Source organism: Lates calcarifer, linkage group LG4, assembly GCF_001640805.2.
Source record: "Lates calcarifer isolate ASB-BC8 linkage group LG4, TLL_Latcal_v3, whole genome shotgun sequence".
NCBI classification, from domain to species: Eukaryota; Metazoa; Chordata; class Actinopteri; family Centropomidae; genus Lates; species Lates calcarifer.
The window spans coordinates 24,812,630-24,833,871 of record NC_066836.1 but is presented as its reverse complement, the minus strand read 5'-3'; the positions used below and the strand labels follow the sequence as shown (position 1 = coordinate 24,833,871).

General features: G+C 39.6%; 1 protein-coding gene across 4 annotated transcripts; it reads left to right on the top strand.

Moving 5' to 3' along the window:
* The first annotated feature begins 277 nt into the window (after nt 1-277).
* On the top strand, nt 278-15,134 carry tmem68 (transmembrane protein 68). Of its 4 annotated transcripts, XR_007813088.1 has the most exons (11): nt 278-438; nt 948-1,108; nt 1,846-2,019; nt 3,033-3,132; nt 6,184-6,351; nt 9,557-9,750; nt 10,491-10,551; nt 11,129-11,268; nt 11,590-11,782; nt 12,175-12,268; nt 14,515-15,134. XR_007813088.1 is itself a non-coding variant. In XM_018695964.2 (9 exons), exons 2-9 carry the CDS (start codon nt 1,049-1,051, stop codon nt 11,692-11,694), a joined length of 1,002 nt encoding a protein of 333 aa, XP_018551480.1. In that variant the 5' UTR covers nt 278-438; nt 948-1,048; the 3' UTR covers nt 11,695-15,134. The 4 variants fall into 4 exon arrangements, 1 of the variants encoding a protein (XP_018551480.1); XR_001963160.2 differs by having other exon boundaries at nt 12,175-15,134; XR_001963158.2 differs by having other exon boundaries at nt 11,590-12,268.
* The last annotated feature ends 6,108 nt before the right edge of the window (nt 15,135-21,242 follow it).

Below are 21,242 nucleotides of genomic sequence, written 5' to 3'. Positions count from 1 at the left end.
AAACAATTTCTTGGAATTATATTTCTGGACTTCAAATATTGGAATTACAATTGGACTCACACATTTAACCACTTTTGGTTGCCTTTTCTCAGCCTTAGCATCCCTTAATTTTTTATCTCGCGCAGGCTGTATGTGCTCAGGTAGTTGAAAATAGCGTTTTCTATTTTACTATCTTCTGCGCTTTTATTTTGAAGTTTGCGTGTCGAACAAGTCGTGGTCGTACAGGAAGTTTATTTCTGGTGGGTGGAACTCATCTACGGGTAGCTAGGTTTCCAGGGACACTGAAACACCATAACATCTGACTGTGTTACAGTCTTAGTGTTCCGGACTAAGGACCAGGACAGTTGTTAGCTAACAGGTTTATATGTTATGCTGGTGTAACATTAAATGAACGGTGGTATCTTTTGATGGCTCAGTTCACAGAGTGACTGTCAGAAGGTAACGTCTTCTGTATTTAGTGTACGTGACGTTCGTTAACGCTGAAGTTGCTGTCAGCTCTCACATTTTCCAGTTCCGCTCTGTAACGTTAGTTAGCTCACAGATTTACCGTGGCCCTTGTCTTCTGTTATTGTTATTGTCAGAGTCTTTAGTTTCCCGCTGCTCTCCTGCTCTTTATAGTTAGGCTGTAACGATAATCCAGGCATTAAAGTTCGCTTGAATCATATCACATTCAACATAGCTGTCATTTGACTGAGTGCCTCAATCAGGGCCGGGTGTCGTGATTCGTTAGCGCTACTCAAATAACTTCCTACTTACTAAGAGAGATAAGTTGCTCCACAAAATGTTCTTACTGACAGAACAATCACCCCCCCCCCCCCCCCCCCCCCCCCCCAAAATGCACCTGTGTTTCCCCAACACAGACGTGTATTATACCTAAATGAAATGCACTACAACAAGAGAACATAAAGTTATTGTACTGAGTGGTGTTTTCATCTCCTCTTCTGTAGTTCCCCTGTATATAGCAGCAGATGCTCTCCATGCAGTGTGATTCATCATCCTGAGGCTGACTGATCCTGTCTGCAGCTTCACTGACTGACAGCAGAGCAGGATGTCAGACAGCAGGAACCAGTCCTGTCTGATGGCAGCAGAAGACACTGTCTCTTTCCTGGTATGAACCCTGTCCATTCAGTACTGACATTTACAGCATGACAGCTGTTTATTCTCTCTGAAAATATAACTGGCTGTGTTCATGCAGTGCTTTTGTTTTAATTACTTGTGGTTTATTACTTGGTTGAAACTAGTTAATTAGTTAATTGAGCATCTCTGGGTTTGTGATCACAGTTTCATAAAGAGGCTGTTGTAACTCAGTTGTTGGAATGGGTTGGTCATCATTGCAGGATTGTTGCTATTCACACGTTTAAGTGTTTGACCTAGAAACCCAAATGTGCTTCCCATGTGTGTCACAGTGGAGATTGTCAAATGAATGTAAGATCATTTCTTTTCATGTATCAGGCAACAGTTGGGAGGGATAATAGAACAGAAAGGTTTCAGTGTATAGGTAAAAGTATAACGATAAGTATAATGATAGTTGTATTTATAACTGAGAGGATTAGGAAGTTGATTAATCAATTAACTGACTGACTACAACTTTGGTTTGGTGTCAGTCCCTGATAATATCATGCTCAAGTTTTCTTTGGTATGGTTTATAGTTTGAAATGCCCTGTTCGCAGAGTCTTTGTTTAGATTTTAGGATGCATATTGCATACCCGTCCAACCAGTCAGTTGTGTGAATGTAGGATAGTTACATGGGATAGTTTGCCCTGGAATGTGGTATATAAGGATGTTTCTGATGTTTCTGTCTGTGGTGCTGGATCTAATTATTCATCTGTGTGTCTTGGTCCACAGGTGTGTGTGTTTCATGCTTGGGAGGAATGGGCAGGCCTTGGTCAGGTGGAGGACTACTTGAGTGTTTTGGAGTACCTGCTGTGGGTCTTCACACCTCTGGCCATCGTCTTCATCGTGCCCTTCCTCATTGTCATCCTCCTTTACCTGTCTATACTCTTCCTTCATGTCTATAAGGTACACAGACACTCTTTCTGCATGAACAATTAGCCACAGATCATGTCATTTACTAAAGTGTACAAGCGCTCACAAATGATTCGAAATACCTTCCAGTACCTCAGTACTTTTAGGCATAAATAATAATTGTTGGTGCTATAACATGATACTTTTACTACTACATAGTGTGTGCATACTTTCACATAATTAGACAAATGTAACACATGGTACAATAGTCAAATAAAGGTCTGTTAACTGAGACCAGTGACAAACACTTAGCAGTACACTTCTGAATTGAACCCAGAAGCCACCAAATACATTCTCAAAAAATTAAACAAGCTCAGTGTGGATTAGAGCTTGGAACTGAGCAAGCAATCACAGGCTACAGACATCGTGCAGCAGCTCGTCCAACCAATGAACCAGCACAAATCAAACTGCTCTCACTGCTTACCATCCGTCTTAGACTCAAGCAAGCGTAGTGTAAACTTGGGAATACATTTATAAATTCAGTGTCTTTGGTCAAACAGTCAAGTTAACAGTTTTACCTCTCTGTCCATCACTGTAAAGCTGTCTGAGCAGACATGTTACAGAACAGCAAAAAGCAAGCTAACAGCAGGAAAATATAACTCTGTTGTTGTCATAGCAGAATATAAAATAGGACAGGATGTGACAGAATGTCGTAGCGTAACACATGGTGCCATCAGCAGTCATCAATCAGTAATGGCCAATTGGTGCTACATTGTATGGTTGTTTGAAGTTGTGGACCACAAGTCTAACGTTAACCTATTTGTACATGTGTTTCTAAGTAATGTATCGAAGGTCATATGAGAGAATAATAATGAGCATCTGCAAAATTGACCAAATCCGTTGACAGTCATGTCCAATCACATGAAATGAAGCTTACACATATGAATAATTGGAACAGTTTTGGACAAGACAGTTGAAATAAGACCCAGGTTGTTAACATATCTTTTTCTGTTGTCCTACCATGAGTTACTCCAAACCTTATTTTTCCTGGTGTTTTCTTCCAACAGAGGAAAAATCAGCTGAGGGAAGCTTACTGCAACAACCTGTGGGATGGAGCCAGGAAGACCCTGGCCACTTTGTGGGATGGACATGGAGCCATATGGCACGGTGAGACACCATGAGCTTCATTTATCCAAAATCCACTCATATAGCGACTACTATCACCATAAAGGAAAAGGAAATGGAGAGTGAGGCAAATCCACTGTTTGTTCTGTAAGTTCTGATACTGACCCGAGAGCTTGTTGGAAGGCATTTGTGGGGAAAAAAATGACACACACTGAGTGACCATAGAGCACATGTGAATTTGAAGCTTGACTTTGCCTTATATCTCTAGCAAAAGACATGTGCTGTTCATGTTTTCAGTGTTTCTTTAGTGTCTTACAGTTTAGGGCACCAACCTGTTTGTATTTACTTGTGGCTCCCTCCTCCTGTTTTTGGGTTACTTATCCATTACTGCCTTGCTGTAGAGCAATAAAAACAAGAAACAGTGAATGAAGACAGACTTAAAATTAAACATAATGTGAACATAGAAAGAGATCCAGGTACAGTTCTGAAAATAAAGAGTTGGTATGCATCAGGAAGCTGCATTATTTGAATTGTATTGTGAATGATGAGTGTAGAGGGTGGAAAGGATCGATTTGTAAAACTTTGGTGGTGTATGCAAAGTTGTATGCTTGCAAAAACACTTGCTTTAATTGCAAGATTTTTATAAAGAATAATACATGATAAACTAATTAAATATATAGAAATGAACAGATATGTGTGCATATGAAGTATCAGTGGGCAGTAATAATAGCTAGTTAAACGAGCAGATGAAAACCTTACTGCAGGTACAGATGCTTGGAGGTCAGTAATGACATGGTGCCAGAGATGCTCAGCATACATACATGGTAAAATGAAATATAGGTGAAATGAAAATATAGAAAAACACAAGTACAGAGGGAAATGAAAATTACAAATACATGAAGGAGAGTGTGGGGTGCATCTGTGGGATAATCTCTCCCACTTCTGACTTAGCATCGGTTGTCTAGTGAATTAACGGCAACAATTAGGTCTTGGTTATGGCAGTAACCTATGATTTTATTGTCAGCATTTCAACAGTTTAGTCAACACAGATATCATCTATAGCCTGTCAGATATGCAGACACCACCCGGTGAAACAGTTTCAGGGTCCTTGTCCTTTGTACTGTACTTGTACTGTCTTTGCAAGTGAAAATGTCCGCTGTGAGAAAGGCCCATAAAAGGGAAATGTATTTGAATTTATCACAAGCAAACATATAATATTAGGAAATAAGTTGAAAACAATTCTTTTTTTTCATATATATTTTGATAACAGAAGAAACTAGAAAATGCATTTCCTGTGGAAAATGTATGTGAATGCTGAAGCAATGCTGAGAATGGCTGAAATTATTGTTGAAATGAAGAAGAAAAACATAGAAGTTGGAAGTCAGTTGGAAATCAGAAGTAATTTCTGAAGCAGTGATTAAAATGGTGGAAATGAGCAGAGAGAGAGGGTAGATGCAGAAGCTGAAAGTTAAAACCAACAGCTGAACTATTCGGTTGAATAGCAAAATTGCAATAGCAAAGTTGAACATTTTAAAAAGCATAAAGAGTTGAAGAAAGTTGAATAAGCACAAATGTAAAAAGGGTAATAGTTTAAGCCTCTCGATAATTGAATGGTTTCTATAGCAGAAAGTATGCAGGATGTGTGTGTGCGCGAGTGAGAGAGTGATAGAGAGAAAGAGCGAGAGAGAGAGTGAGAGAGGAGGTGAGTGTGTGTGTGTGTGTGTGTGTGTGTGTGTGTGTGTGTGTGTGTGTGTGTGTGAACAGCACAGAGAGCAGAGGAGGTCTTAATGACCAGATGTCCATCACCTGTGTACAGGCAGCTGCAGTAAGCTGGCCCTCATTCACAGTCACACAGTACTGAGAGGTGGCTCAACCCACCTCTGGAATTTGTGTTACTGATTTAAAAAAAACCATAGCTGCTATCAATGAAATGAGGTGACTACCAGCACCAGGAGACTTTACTGAACACAGACATGTGTCATTTGTGTAGATAAAGTGAAAAATGACCACAGGATGGCAGTTTAAAAACTGGCCTGGTTTGGCTGTTTTACAAACAGAGAGAGAGAGACAGATAATATGGAGATCAATGGAGCAGGTAAGGGCTCCTCTTGGTGATCAGAGGCTGCTACCTCAAAAAACGTGAATCCTATGGCTTAGGGAGTCACACTGTGTGACAGAGCACAAAATGATCTACAATCTGAGGTATAAACTGTGTGTGAGAAATGAGAGGTGTGGGCAGGAGAAGAGGTGAAGCACAAACATTTCTGAAAAAGTTGAAGGACTGAATGGCTAGAGTGGCTGATGTCACCCAGCGCAACACACACCCATTATAAACTCAGAAAAAAACAGACTTGGTGAATAAATGATAATTATAAATGAAGCATGTGACTTCAGTGTCCATTTAAGCTTCTGCACCACTGAGGAGACAAAAAACCTGCAACAGCAACAAAACCGACTGGTTCCACCAACTGTTTATCTGATGCTCTCAGCATTCACACTAATGACAAGAAAGCTATTTCAAGAGTATGCCCTAGAAATGTTTTAATGTTTCACTGATGAAAAGTGGGAACCTGAGAGTAACAGTTACAAAAGCAGATGGGCCTGTATTCATTTTGCCAGGGGCCCCCAATTATAGATGTCTTGTAATAGCTAAGTGAATCTGTACTAATCATCTTCCTGCTGTTTTCAACTTCACATCCAACCCTAAACAAATACAGGCATATCCACGGTGGCCCTGAATGTTCAGTGCACTGAAACTTCAGAAAACACATGAAAAAAGACAAAATACTATTGAAATGGTCTAATGTAAAAATAAAAAAAAAATCAGAAAAGACATCAAATAGCAGTAATAGAATTTATTTTCTTTTTACATTATTATTGCCTCATAGTGGTTTGGTTGTGTTTTATCTCTTTGCCACATTTTTCTCTAAATACTGCATGTGTTGGTGAATATGTTTTCCTCATTAACTTTTATTTTTGTGTTTTTGCATGTTTTTTTTTGTTGCAGTTCATTGAACTTTCAGACAGTACTTAGTTTTTAATTAAATAACATGCATGCCATATATGCCTCATATAATTTTACCTGTTTACCAGGCTATGAGATCCACGGGATGGAGAAGATCCCTGACAAAGGACCAGCGCTGATAGTGTATTATCATGGAGCTATTCCTATCGACTACTACTACTTCCTGGCCAGTGTTATCATCCAGAAGGGACGGACCTGCCACTCTGTAGCTGACCACTTCCTCTTCAAGATCCCAGGTGCTCACACTGTTTCACACATTTGAACACACGTAAATGGTTATACTGTCAGTCACCATAAGCACTACTGACCTCATGAGGTAAAAAAAAATACTCAGTGTATGGTTTAGTTTACTTTTCATTTGGTTGTTTTTGTAGCTTCTTTCACACATACTAAGGCTTAGCTAAAACTTCTGATTAAAAAAATCAGACTGTGTGTAACTTAAGTCAAAATTTGATTTTGTTCTCTCTGTGTCCCCCACCTGTTTTTATGAGCATTTATAATTTGCACATAAAAAAACACTGGGAAAAAATGCAACAAAGTGTAGTGAAAACAGACTTGGTGAATAAATGATGACCTACATGAAGCATGTGACTTAAGTGTCCACTTAAGCTTCTGCACCACTGAGGAGACAAAAAACCTGCAACAGCAACAAAACCAACTGGTTCCACCAACTGTTTATCTTTACAAAGCAGCCTCTAATGTTAGTGTAATGGCTGGATAAGGAATGTGCATTAATTTGCACACTTTTTGTAATAATATGGAAATTTGACTAGTTTTTCTGTAGAGTATGAGTAATGAGTGATTTAGGTATGTGAACGTGTCTGCTCTTGCTTACATTCTTAACCACAAACAATAATTGTATTTGGAGTTACACTTATATAGATATTATTCGTAGTTGCAGCTAGGGATGGAACAATATACCAGGGTATACTCTGGGTACCTGGCTGGAGTGAGATTTTGATGCCATGGGCTTAATCACATGTATGCGCACTAAATCATGGCACATATTTGGACTTGATTCACCATCATGGTTTAATAAAGTGTGCAGATGCTGCTAATACTTGGAAGGAGCAGGACCTTAGGTGTAAGATTTGAGGATATAGCCTGACTATGCCACCCCAGGACTTCTACCTAGGCAAATATTCACAATTTCACAATATTAGACATACACTGACCCAATAGGACACAGTTCCATTAAGTTCCATTGACACACTTTCTCTCTCTGGTCTATGAGGAAGAGATATAGATATTTAATTAGCTAAATGAACACAAGTGTAGACATTGACTTAACATATTACATACAAATCATAACAATTTACAATCTTGGAATCAAAATGTGGATGTAAGTGTGGTAAACAGCAATCTTTGCTAGCAAAAGTTACAATAAAAACACAGCTGGCTAGCAACTTTGGTGTCTTCACTTGTGACATCTTTGGTGGATGGTATTATGAACTAGCCAAGTTACCTGTGATAGTCTCATTTCTAAACACTGCACTTGTGTTTCATCTCCATTTTCCCTCATTCTGCCTCTGTCCCTGTCTTCCTCTGCACTGATTACTAATACAGGTCCCTCATCTCTTTTCTTTCCCCTTTGCCTTCTTAAAGTATCTCAATAAACTTGTCATCTAGAATGCCAAAGTTTATAAGTCATTCTTGAAAAACATTCATAGAAGCTGGCTAAGTTGCATAGAAAAATCAAGTACCATTGCAACATCTTGCTTTCATTCTTCTCTCTGCTGTGCACTTGACATTAGACAACTAACGTAAGCTAGCTGGCTCTTTACATACATTAGCTTAATATTAATTTTAAAACAAAAATAATGTTTATGTTTGTAAGGCCTGGGTTCGTTGATTAATTAATCCATAATCAATATATGTCATAGTCACTTTCCTTCAGCCAGGTTAGATGGGAGTGTGACTGGTCTACTTGAATGCAGAAACTCCCGCCCTACTGTGCTGTGATTGGCTAGTTCTCACTGGCTGTGAGATTGTGTGCCACGCCAGAAGCGTAAGAGTTGGCAACCCTGCGATATACGATTTTATCGCCCATCACGATAAAAAAAAAAAAAAAAAGAGCGAACGACTTACAGAAAAGCCGTCTAGCTAGCCCACATACAGTCCTGCATTGATTTATACTGAACTGGGGGAGCTGCAATTTTCCAGTCATTCCAAAACACAGTCTGTCACCATGGCTGAAGGCTCGGTTTGCCCATTGTATCCCCCCACAAAACAGTTAAAAAGTTAAGTTTAAAAAGTTAAATCGGATGTGGAAATACTATTCCAAAACGAAGGACTCAAGGTAAAATTAACTAACATTGCTGTCAGTTACTCGCCTAAGTGTTGGTTCAGTTATACTAACGTTGTTCATCTAAATGCTTGTTATGTTGAGATACTGTTTTGGTCACCGGTGAATTAAGCTAACATTAGCCAGGTAATGTTAGCATGTAATGTAAAAATGTAATGTAAAGTGATTTCAGTATGTTTTGGAGCCATTTATTGAGTATATTTTCATGATTATCATGAAATATATTTTCATGATAATCATGAAAATATTGTTTATCGTGATTATTTTGGCCAGAATAATAGTGAAATTTCCATATCGTCCAATGCCTAGTTTGAGTACTCAGTAGCAGTAGTGATGGATTATTGTGCTTAAGTATTAGTCCATCCTTGACTGAAGTGCAAGTTGCCTTTCTACATTTGATCACCAAAAAGGATGTAAAACAAGTTTTATGCCACAATCAGACTACATGATAAAAGTCAAAGAAGCAGACTAGCCAGATTTGACAGCCTCTACATTGTTTTGTTACATTAATCAGTAGGTACACAGAACACTTGGGAGCATTGCACAAATTTAATCTCAACCTCTGGGTGTGCTGCTCACACACTGTATATTCACTGTATACACTGTATATTCTGCTCACACACTGTATGTTCTTCTCACACACTATGTTCTGCTCACACAGTGTATGTGCTGCTCACCTACATACTTATCTTTGCCCTCCTGATTGGGAAGGAATAAATCAAGAGTCTGACTGCCCAGTGACTATGGATGCTTCCAGCTTCACTGTCATTCTGAAAACTCTGATATATACAGAGCCATTTGTTGTTGGTGCTATTGGGGGAACAATTGAAGTCACCTTGCAAATACCCCTGCAAGTCATGAAATGATCACAATTAATCACAGTGTATGGGTCACGATTCTGTGATCGCCTAATACGATGCAGTGAGAATCTCACAAGACAATCAAAAGATAACCTGTCCCCGGCATTGGTAAGAATTTTAGGTGCTGCATTTTCAAATCCATTAAATACATTTGGGTCCATGTATTTCAGTTTTTTCCTCACTTTTTGTAATGCCAGCTTTATTTCATTTCTTTTCCCTCCCCCCTCGGCTCTCTTCTATTCTTCTGTATCCTTACCCTGTCTCATCCTGTCCCAGGTTTCAAGTTACTTTTGGAAGTATTCAGTGTGATCCATGGTCCTCAGGAAGAGTGTGTGCGAGCTCTGAGGAACGGTCACCTGTTGGGGATTTCTCCAGGAGGAGTGCGGGAGGCACTGTTCAGTGATGAGACCTACCCTCTTCTGTGGGGCAAACGCAAAGGCTTCGCCCAGGTCGCCATTGACTCTCAAGTGGTGGGTGGTTTTTGCTGAAATTTGCTATCACTGACACACAGAGCTTTTGTTAAAGCTTTAGGGCATGATATTGTAGATAATGTTTGCTTTGTGAGTTTCAAATTTTTGTCATAAATTCCTTACTAAACATTACTGTAATGTTATTTATTACTGACATGCTCTGTCATAGTACACGACATGCCCTACACCCATTAACATTTTTTGTCTCCTTTTTTTTTTGCACATTGACTAGATACACATCTGTGATATTAGTTCATTTTGTGAAAATTTTCAATATGGATTTTTTTTTCTATTAATTGTACAAAGTTATTTTCAGACAGTCAGGATTGTCTCACTAAAAACAACCAGCTGAAAGGATAGATGTGCAACGTGTTTAGTCAGAAAAGCATCAGGAGTGCTATAATAGCAGATGAGTAACCATCATTTTTAGTTGTTTACATCTGTTGTATGTATTAAATAGCTAAAACTTAGTGTGTCATGTGTTACCAACAAACAGCTTTAGAAATTGAAGTCACAGTATCAGATTAGTATCTGTTTTGAACTTTTTCAGTTTTTCTTAAATACATTTCATATTTTTCACAGCACGTCCAGAATAATAGTTAACTAAAGTCATTCTCGTTACTCCACGACCACAGTAAACAGGTGTTACGCACTGTCCAAGTGCAGCATCTTCTCCACTCAACAGTGTAGGAAGTCCTGCTCTCTAATCATCTCGTTCTTCTGCTCTCTCTTTCTTTCAGCCAGTTATTCCAATGTTTACTCAGAATGTGCGGGAAGGCTTCAGATCTCTGGGAACACTCAGTAAGTTAAATTACAAAGATAACATCACCAAGCTGATGGTATCACTGATGGACACACACCTTGAGGTTCACATAGGACAGAGTCACTCATGCAGGGAAACAGAGCACAGGTCATTCCATGCACACGTTTTATTTTGACATTGTTATGTCCAGCTGTGAGTGTAGTGACACATGAAATGTAGGTGGGGGATGATCTCCATTATTTGTTGAGAAACATTGGCTTTGAGTAATTCTGGCGGCTGGACAGCAAATGTGGGATTGAGTCAAAATAAAAGTATATTCATGGTAATGAAGGAATATGTTGTGGAGCTTCTATGGCATAGATACACATTTGCACATGGGTTTGGGTGTGCACATGGATTCTGTTGACCAGAGGATATAAATAGAGTATCACTAGACTTATCCTTAAGCCAGTGTGGTAACAAGGGGAATGTCTTGACCTAACTTAAGTGGATATGGATCTCATAATAGCCCATTGATTACGTCATTGTCTGCAGTCTTGTCTAACTACTTTCTTTATGTTTCTCCATTTAACATTCTCTCTCTCTCTCTCCCTGTCTCTGTTTCTTTCTACCCAGGATTTTTCCGCTGGGTGTATGAGAGGTTTCGTCTCCCTGCAGCCCCCGTTTATGGTGGATTTCCTGTGAAGTTTCGGACATTCCTTGGTGATCCCATCCCATATGACCCCAATATAACTGCTGCAGAGCTGGCAGAGAAAGTGAGTCAGCTAAAGCTATCCTACTGCTGTGATTTTAATGCTCGTCCACCCAAGCACGACACTAAACAATATTTTGCATTTCATCATATGTGTAAGGGATGTCAAAGATTGCAAGGGCAAAATTAATCTTCAAGCGTTACAGTAATTTGATGGATTCTGAGGTTAATATCTGTTTTTCAGTACATTCAAATTCTACCATTCTGTCAAACTAAATATCACCACTCTGATTGTGATTAAATTTGAGGAGGTGTCCAGCTGGATGTTGGCAAAAATGTTTGCTTGTTATACCTAATGCTGTTAACTACGTTTATTGCTCTGTAGGTGCAGCAGGCAGTCCAGTCTCTGATAGACCAGCACCAGCAGATCCCAGGGAACATCCTGAGAGCCTTGTTGGAGAGATTCCACACTAAACACAAAGGCCATTAACATCACCATTACAACAACACAGACAAACTGTCCAGTGTGTGACCAGAATGATGTGCCACATTGGCTCAGATGGCTGCAGTGTGCACAGGTTTGATCGCCTAACATGTTGGAGTATTTGCACGGCTTTCTTCACTGCCCCCAGACACTGACAGACACTGACTGCAGCTGAGGTTCCTTTTGCATACCGGTTGTTTGTATTGCACGTTTCTAATGTGTATTTTTGCATACACTGACTTGTGTTTTCATCGGATTATTTCCAGGATGAATCTGTTGAAGTGATATTGGACAACAATCGTACCTCAAAAACGATGAACAAAAATATAATTCTTTCTTCAGTACACATTACATTTGTTATGACACTAGATGTAATTGGTCATAGCTGTTCTCAGTTAAAAAATTTGGGCCAGCTAGGAGATTGGTAATGTTGGTTAATCAATAAATTTGTGGGTTTATTGTTTATGCCTATGTTTCACTTGACAGGGAGCAAACAATGGAACTCACACTAATTCCTGGGATCAGACCAAAGGGTTAGTCTCAACAGGCAGACCAGACTGAGCTGAACCTGCTGATTAAGGTTGGCCTACTATAAATGGCTTTTTGGTTGACCTCTTTAAAGATGGATTTTCATATATGAACCACTATCATAGATGCACTTAGAACATACAGTACACTGACCTCAGGTTACAGGAGTATGATCATTGGATGTAGATGTGTGTGCATTTCCATCCCTACAACAGAAAACAGCATTCTTTATACACAGTGTTTGTTATATTGGCTATACATAAATTCCAGTGGTTTTTGCTGTCCTTTAAGTAATGTATATGATTATGGTAACACTTTTTTTTGGGTCTCTTACTTGTCTTCTAATTTCCTAAAAACTGTCACAATAATTTCTTTAAAAAGATCTGGTATGTCCTTGTTAACACTGGAGAAGGTCTTAGAAAGGGGATTATAAGGAAAAGGGTGGGGACTGATAGGGAGACTGATCTCAGGTAGGTGTGGTGTCCAAATAGTTTTGGGGATAATTTACAGGTTTTTCCAGTATGTTTTATACAGTTTTATTTTATATTATATTTTATGTACATGGACACAGAGGTTAGACAAAATAACAAGGAACACCTGACAATTAAATTCAATCCAAAAGAAAAAAATTGGTGTAATGCTTATGGTCATGTGTGAACCTGTAGTCCATGCTGTTGTCATTTGTGAATTTTATAGTATATTGTAAGGTGTTCCTATTAATGTGTCCATTTTTGCACAAATTATCTGTTGATATTTCCAATCTAATTGACCTTCAAAATGAACCTAATAACAAACACATGGTAGCTAACTCCTGATATGCTTAATTCTACAAGTATTATGGGAAGCCTTTGAAATATTTTTTTTTTTCTTTTTTTTCTGGTGGTTTCCACTGTTACCAGAAGGATTATTTCTGAAATATCCAGGTGTACCTTACATCTAGACTCTACAGTCTGTGTTCCCCTGGGGTTGTCTATATTACATCATCTCATGTTGCTTGCTCCAAATTTTAATACCTTTAATATTTTGATTTTGTGTTACTGACTCATTGCATCAATGGCAACCAGCTGGTCCTGGAACTTTAAGGACATGCTGCTTTTCATGATCTTATATCATTGTAAAATTTGGAATTGGACTGTTGGTCAGACAGAACACTACACTTGAACTGCAATGATATATATTTTACACTTTATTTTTTTTTACGTTTTAAAGATTGAAATCATTAATTGAAAGAACACATCAATTGATTAATCAACAATGAAAGTAATCATTAGTTGTAGCTCTGTTTTTGTTGTGCTGTACCTCTGAAAATGTCAAAGTGAGCTGATAAGAGGTTGTGTTAGAGCTCTAAGGTACACTTGATGAATTACAAACTGACAAACTAAGATTAGAATAAGACTGGCAGAACTGTATTTAGTAAAGATGAAGCCTTATGCACACAGAAAAATAAAAATATGCCAGGATGCAAGTTCAGTATGTATTGGAAAATAAAGCAAATAGATGAAAGACATTGATGACTTTACCCAGTAAGCAGAAGCCAGGCTAAAAAGGCTGGTTTTATTTTTATGATTTACATCAGCACTTTTAGCTCCACTCACAAGATAGGTAAACTGATCTTTTTGTGTAGTGTAGTGCCCTTTTCAAACAGCCCTCCCATTACCTTTATTATGCATCTTTATATTTTTTAAATTGAACTGCAGATGCTGATTAGGCATGTTGTATTCTGATATTCATGTGTTGATCATTTTTACACAAATCTTCACCACCAGTACACACACACACACACACACACACACACACACGCACACGCACAGACTATAGAAATTATAGTCTATTTTTTCATAAGTGATCACACACACACGTTTGTAACTCTATCTTTGTGAGAACATTCATTAACATAATGCATTCTCTACCCCTAACCTCAATAACCACAACTAAATGCATAAACCCAACCCCAACCTAAATGTGATTCTAACCTGAACCCTCAAAGCAAGTCTTAACCCTCAAACAGCCATTGGAAGTGGTGATCACTGAACAAAATGTCCCAATTTTTCCTTAAACTCTGATTGGTCTTCACGAAGTATAGCCATACACACACACACATATAAGCCTACAAAATATAGATGTGAGACTGAATCCATAATTTTTCCTGAAGTGATAATTTGGTCTTACCTTATTCAGCTCAAGGCTCTTTTGCAGTCATCATTTGTATTTGTTAATATTTTTTGTTGTGTTGTGTGTGTGTGTGTGTGTGTGTGTGTGTGTGTGTGTGTGTGTGTGTGTGTGTGTGTATGTATGTAGTCCAGCAGCAACAAACTACTGCCTTTCACCTTGATGAATGACAGCTCATAAAATCAACAGTGTCCCTTCACAAAACTCAAGTATCTTCTCACAGTAATATTTATCATATCAGTACAAATACTGATCTATCACTTTATTAGTGCATACTATGCGTGTGTACGTTAATGATGATGTAATATGATCATTTTTGTTTCATTCCTGGATCTTCAGTGCTTTACCAGCAGTGCTCTAAAGTAAACATTTGTCATGTACAGTTTTACTTTTGTCTGTCCAAATTGTGGCTTGGAGTTAAAGTTTAATAATCTTTATGAGTATGTCTATATATATTTGCATGTATTAGTAAATATTGTGATTCAGCCAATGGTTTTGCACACATAGTCTTCAAAGTATCACTGCCAACTCAGATTTTTACATTTTTAAAAAAGCCTTGTGAGACAAAGTGTGTTTCTGGGTGATGTTTAACTGGATTCTTTACTTTTGTGAACTGGTTGCCTTTTTCCATATTTATGTTGTTAGTTTTGAGATGATCTAATGTATTTTTAAATTATGTCAATAAAATATAAATGTTGCACTTTTTAAATATTGAGATCGAGTTCAACCTAATAAATCTATTTTATTAATATGTTTCATGTGAATTCCTTTCTGCTGGTATGGCTGCATACAGTCCCCTTCAAAACCATTGGAATGGCAAGGCTTATTCCTTTGTTTTTGTTGTACACTGAAGACATTTGAGTTTCAGATCAAAAGAATTTGAGACATGAATTCAGAATTTCAGCTTGCACATCTAGATGTGTTAAACATCTCAGGATATAGTACCTGTTGTCTGAATCCACCCATTTTTAAAGTGACCAAAAATACTGGCACATGTGACTGACAGGTGTTTCTTGTTGCCCAAGTGTTGCCTTTTTGTTTCTTTTATTGTTTAAGCTTCAGTTTACATTCTTTCTCAGTGTCAATTAATTTCAAATCCTTCACCCTTAGGAAATGAAACATAAATGTCCTCCCTTGTGCAGTCTCTTCATTCTAAAATGCTTTTAACCTTGTTGTCCACCTGCCTTGCTGTCATGGCCACCAGGGTGCAAGAAGTGAATGACATTAATCATCTCTTTACAATACAAAGTTCTTCTGGGAAACCTTGGGGCCTGACATTTATCTGGAATGTTACTTTGATACATGCCACCTAATTTAACATTGTTGTAGACTAAGCACACCCCCCCATGGCAAACGCACTCTGTGGCGGCAGGAGGCTCCCCCAGCAGGACGGTGCTCCCAACAAACCACAGAAACTGCTCAGGAATGTCTCAGGGAACATGACAAAGAGCCCAAGGTGTTGACCTGACCAAATCCCCCATATCCAAACCTGATTGAACACCTGTGGGATGCAGCAGAAGTCCGATGTTGGAGGGCCCACCCTGCAACCCATAGGACCAAAAGGATCCACTGCCAATATCCCAGTGCCAGACACCACAGGACACCCTCAGAGGTCCTAGGGCATGGAAACAGGACCATGCCCTGACCAAACAAAGGGGGACCTACGCAATATTATACAAGTGGTTTTAATGTTGTGGCTGATTGGTGTATGTTCATCAACATATGTACCAAATTTTGTGCTTTTCACAATTCACCACAAAATGAATGATTGTTGTGATATGTTCAGCTATGCCACCCCACTATAAGCACAACAATGTCAGTGCAATTAATCATATGACAACAGATTTAGACATCAACATAATGACAGTTTAAACCACATGTCTAAAAATAGTACAAATCATATACATATATATAAATTAGATTTTTAAAATTAATGTTAACTTTTATTATCATCATTTCTTTATAGATGCGTATTGTTTACTTCATGTTAGTCCAACATCTCTGAAGGTAAAGGATCTGACAGAACACAGATTTATTCTGAATTTTATATTCAGAATATTAACATTTGCCATCAGTGCTGATGATGTGTCCTCCTTCCTCAGCCACCATTTTCACCGATTTGAAAATCGATTGGTGGTCCCTTCCTTTTAGCTATGTGGCCAAGATGGAGACCCTTGTGGGTGAGAAGTGTACACAGTAACAATTTGACTTATTGACACTTCTAAGTGCACCATCCTGTTACGTACAGTGCACTGCTAAATCTGCAGCTGCATCTCTTCTCTCTGTGTATCTGCATCATTAGTGTGGTTTTACAAAGACACATTTCACAGGAAACTCAAGCTCATCCACTTCTCATGTATTTAGCTCATAAGGTTTGTGACCATGGAAAGGAAGTGGCCACATGTCTGTCTCTGACAGACTGCTGATCGGTGTAGGAAGAAACATTACCTTAAAACCTTCAAAAAGAAATCCACTTACCTGTCCCAGAAACCAACTCCACCTGAAGACAGTTGTCTCCCTGCGTACAATGATAACACCCTAGGTCAGAATTCACAAGTTCATCAATGCAGATGGAGTAGTTCCCTTTTGAGCCCTTGTTTGGAAAAGCTTCCAGCCGACCCCTTCTGGGGAGCAGGAACTTAATCTGCCCTCCAGATGTAAGATGGACCAAGTCAGCCCCAGGAGTGTGGACCCATGTTGCTGGTTGCAAAGTTGCATGAGAGAAGCACAGATGAGCCAAACTGAATGCAGAGTCTTTGCATCTCACAAAAATCCAAATACTTGCAAAATGTCTCATGGTGCTGCTCACCTTAACAAGAGGGGAGAAACATAAGAACAATGTACTGGTATAGAGTGATGCATTGCCAGCAGTGGAAAGTCTTTTTTCTCTGTAATTATTTAAAATCCTTGCCTAAACATCTTCCGATAAACCTTCTGTACTGAGAAAATTAAGGCCAATTAAGTAAAAATATGAGAGTAACAACCATGAAGTACTATATTACACGCACATACACACACAAACACACACACACATATACACATACATATATATTTATATATATTACCAGTCCAAAGATATATTAGTGGCATATGTGGCACTCATAAATTTGTTAAGTTTAATTTAGAATAAAGAATTATTTTAATTACAGTTCATGTTCATGTTGCAAATTATCCTTAGGGTTTTTTGGATGTTCGGTACAAATATCAGTTGGTGAGGCTTAGAATAGCAGCAGAGTCGCAAAACTGATGAAAGACCCAAACTGATGCCAGCATCTTGTGTAGCATGAAACACAGTGTGATAATGCTATATGTTAACCTCTCTATGCATCATGACACAAAAACCACAAGCTCACCTCTGTTCTTTTTTTTAGTTGCAAAAATGATTTGCTGCTGTTTTAGTTTCACATGAACAGCAGCCAAATGTTTAACACAGCTGTTTTTTGTATGGCGATAATGTCAAAAGTTAACTTCAATTCAGACTAGTAATAATTATCTTTTACACAGTGAACATGTAGATTAAGGGTATAAATGCAGACCATTTATGACGTTGCAAAATCCTGTTGAAACCTGAATACATAAAATATGGGACATATATTCACGTCCTGCAGAGCAGCCACCAAACCGGGGTCAAACCTCCAGCAGCCTAGTGCTTTATAGACATAGCAGAAAGGGCAGCATGAGCCACTGAAGGGGCTGTCACGTTAAAATGGTAAAACTGAACAAAAGTGTGCACTGATGGCTGCAGCACAGATATCACTCATAGATACCTCTCTAAACAATCCCCATGACGTTACTGTATGCTGATTGAATATGCCCCCACACCTTAAGACAACGGTAGGCCCCAGCTGTTGTAAGCCAAAGAGATAGCATTCACAATCCAATTAGAAAGCTGACGTTTAGACAGATCTTTGCCACTGGCTGGGTTGGCAAACAGCAAACAGCTGATTACATAACGCACAGTGGGTGGTCTGTATAGGTGAAGTGCAAGTAACAGGAATGGAACTTCAGATCTTCAGATGCAAAAGGAGGGGGACTGAAGCTCAAGAGCTCAAAAGCCACTAGAGCTATAAGCATCAGGGATGACATTAGGCAAATATGCCACATCTGGGCATAATATTAACCTTCGAACCCTCTGAAGTGGATTGGGTACACAAGGGATGCACAGACCAGGTTTGAAGGTCGCTCATCCGATTTGCGCAGGACAAAACAATGACCAGTGCAGAAATTCCATATACCCAGACTCATTAGGCTCAAATGGGTAACCACACAGAGCCTTAAGCACCAACACCAAATCCCAAGAGGGGGCACTGGACTTAACCCCACGGTCCTCAGCTGATGGACACCTCTTAAAAAAGACATCATAAGAGGCTGAGCACCCGGCATCACCTTATTGTAGACAGGCAGATAAAGTCACTGAATAGACCTTAATGATGGAAAAGGAGAGAACCTTATCCAGCAGCTCTTGAAGAAAGGTAATTTAAAAAAAATCAACAATAAAGGACTGAAATGGGAGTACATTTTGGTCCTGATGCTCCTGTACAAAAGCCCACCGATTCCAATACCTGGGGTGTGCTTTCGTTCTTTTATGGAAAAGAACAGAGGAGAGTGGGTATTTGCCCTGGAGGCCCTGAGGTAGCAGACCAACATGCAAGAAAGCATTATCATGAGCCTCCTCTGGAGTGCAGCATTGAAAGGCTTGAATCTGCAAGAGCCTGAGTGGTACTACGTAGAAGCCATCATGCCCAGTTACTGTAAAATAATCTGGAAAGTGCATGTGGGTGGAAACAGAGCATATTTGCAGCCCAAGAGAAGAAAACTGCTGGCTCAGGCTTAGCAAACTCTCTTGAAAATTCACTGAAAAGCCCAGAACTGACATTAGCTTCTCCACTGCCTGCTCCTTGGAGGTCACTACTAGAGCCCTATCATCTAGGTGGGCTAAAATGCAGACTCTCTTCTCCCAGATACAACACTGCATTGACACATTTCATGAAAATGAAATGAAGGTATTCATAGGCCTTACTCTCAAACACAAACCTGTGGTCTGAGTGTATCACCCCATGAAAATTGAGATTGGATTGTTGCAAACAATCCCCTGGAACAGAAACATCTGTCTGCCTTGAATCACAAAGTTTTAATTAGCTTTTTCTTTAGAATGGCATGAACCTGTTTCAAAATGTCAACATTTACAATATGTACATTGAGAGTGGTCACCCGAAGAAAATTGGGGCTGCCCAATCTGTTGGGTGGTAGCCCCACCTGAGGGAACAAAAGGCCACAACATCCCAACACACTTTTGTGTGGGAGCCCAAACCCCTGGTTGGTGCTTTGGAAGCAGTGGTGGTGCTTTGGGCTTGCATGCGCTCGTGGTAGGGTTGTGTTTTGCATCCTGCCTTGGGATAATACTGTGTAGAGCCTCCATCTGCCTTTTCTTTTGCTTGAACCTTCACTGAATGGCACTGAGCGACTGGCCAAACAAACTTTCTGCTGACACTGGCTCATCCAAATACACTGCTCTGTCCCTGTCTGGAATTTTGGAGAGAGTCAGCCACAGCTGTCTCTGTGCCACCACTGTAGACACCATCCCTCTGCCCAGGTAGAGCAGGACACGCAAGTGTAAAATCTGAGACACCTCTAACTAACCTCGTGCCAGCAGACAGTTGGGGGACACCTGTGACCTTCTGAGTTCTGCCAAACACATTGCCTGATATGTATGAAGCATGGTGACAGAGCTTAGTGCATGAATGGTGCCAGCCTGTGCTTGGTAAATTTTGTCCAGCTCAGAAGTGGAGTACCTGCAGTGCTTGGAGGGGAGGGTCGTGGGGCCGTGCACACTGCGGTTGTAAGACAGGGCCAGATAAGCCACTAGCGACAGATCCACAGGCAGGGAAAAACCACCCTTCTCCATTCCATCCAAATACTCTCCAAAGCTGTATACCTTCACATGGGGGGGGGGGGGGGTCAGTGGATTGTTCCATGCTGATGTCTACTATGTGACCAGGAGCATGGAAAGGCAGTTTTTAATGTATCCTTGGGTCAGGGGGAAGGAATAATCCTGCGGACTGCAAAGGTTTAGCTGGTGAAGGAGAAGGCCATCTTCAGTTTTTCAACTCTCGAAGGACTCAGACAAAAATTTGGCTAACCCCTCAAAATCCTCCATGTGGTCAGCCCAGTTACCAGCAGTGACTTTGGCTGAAAACATCTCAGACAAAGCTGATTCCCTTGACATGGAGAGGAGGGGATCATGTTGAGCAAGAGCTGCTTTTACCAGAACTTTCTCTTCAAATGATTGTTTGACCTTTTCAGTGTCAAGCACCAGAGGTGGTGACACACTCACACCTCGGGCTTGGTCAACACCCTCCCAGTGCAGACAATGCCCAGTTAGACGGGACCTTCTTTGTGCTGGTCCTTCTTGTGCAAAGAGAAGCTGAACCCTGGGGCAAACTGGACTGAAGATTTCTTCAGTTTCAGATACTTTGACAAAGTTTAGTCTGTGAGATTTGTGCTGTATTGTGTGTGTTTTGTGTGTCTGCTTTCTTATATCCTCTCCCATCTGTTTTCTTACTGTTCAGGCAGTACCTTACCACATGAAGCCATGTTGCATTAAACACAACCCAGCCCAAAAGTGAGTGTTCACAGGTTTGCTTGTGCAGTTAGCCTTAATTAGAAATCACAGGTACATTCACTTTTGTTGAATTGAGTTTGCACTTCTGAGCCCTTATCTTCAATGTCATTTATCTAACCAGTGTGTTTTTAAATATGCACGAGATCAAAAAAATTACAGTTCAACTTCAAAATAACACAGCTATTGTAGGATTATGCATTTTAACATTTTAGTGATATTTCACAGAGATGTACTC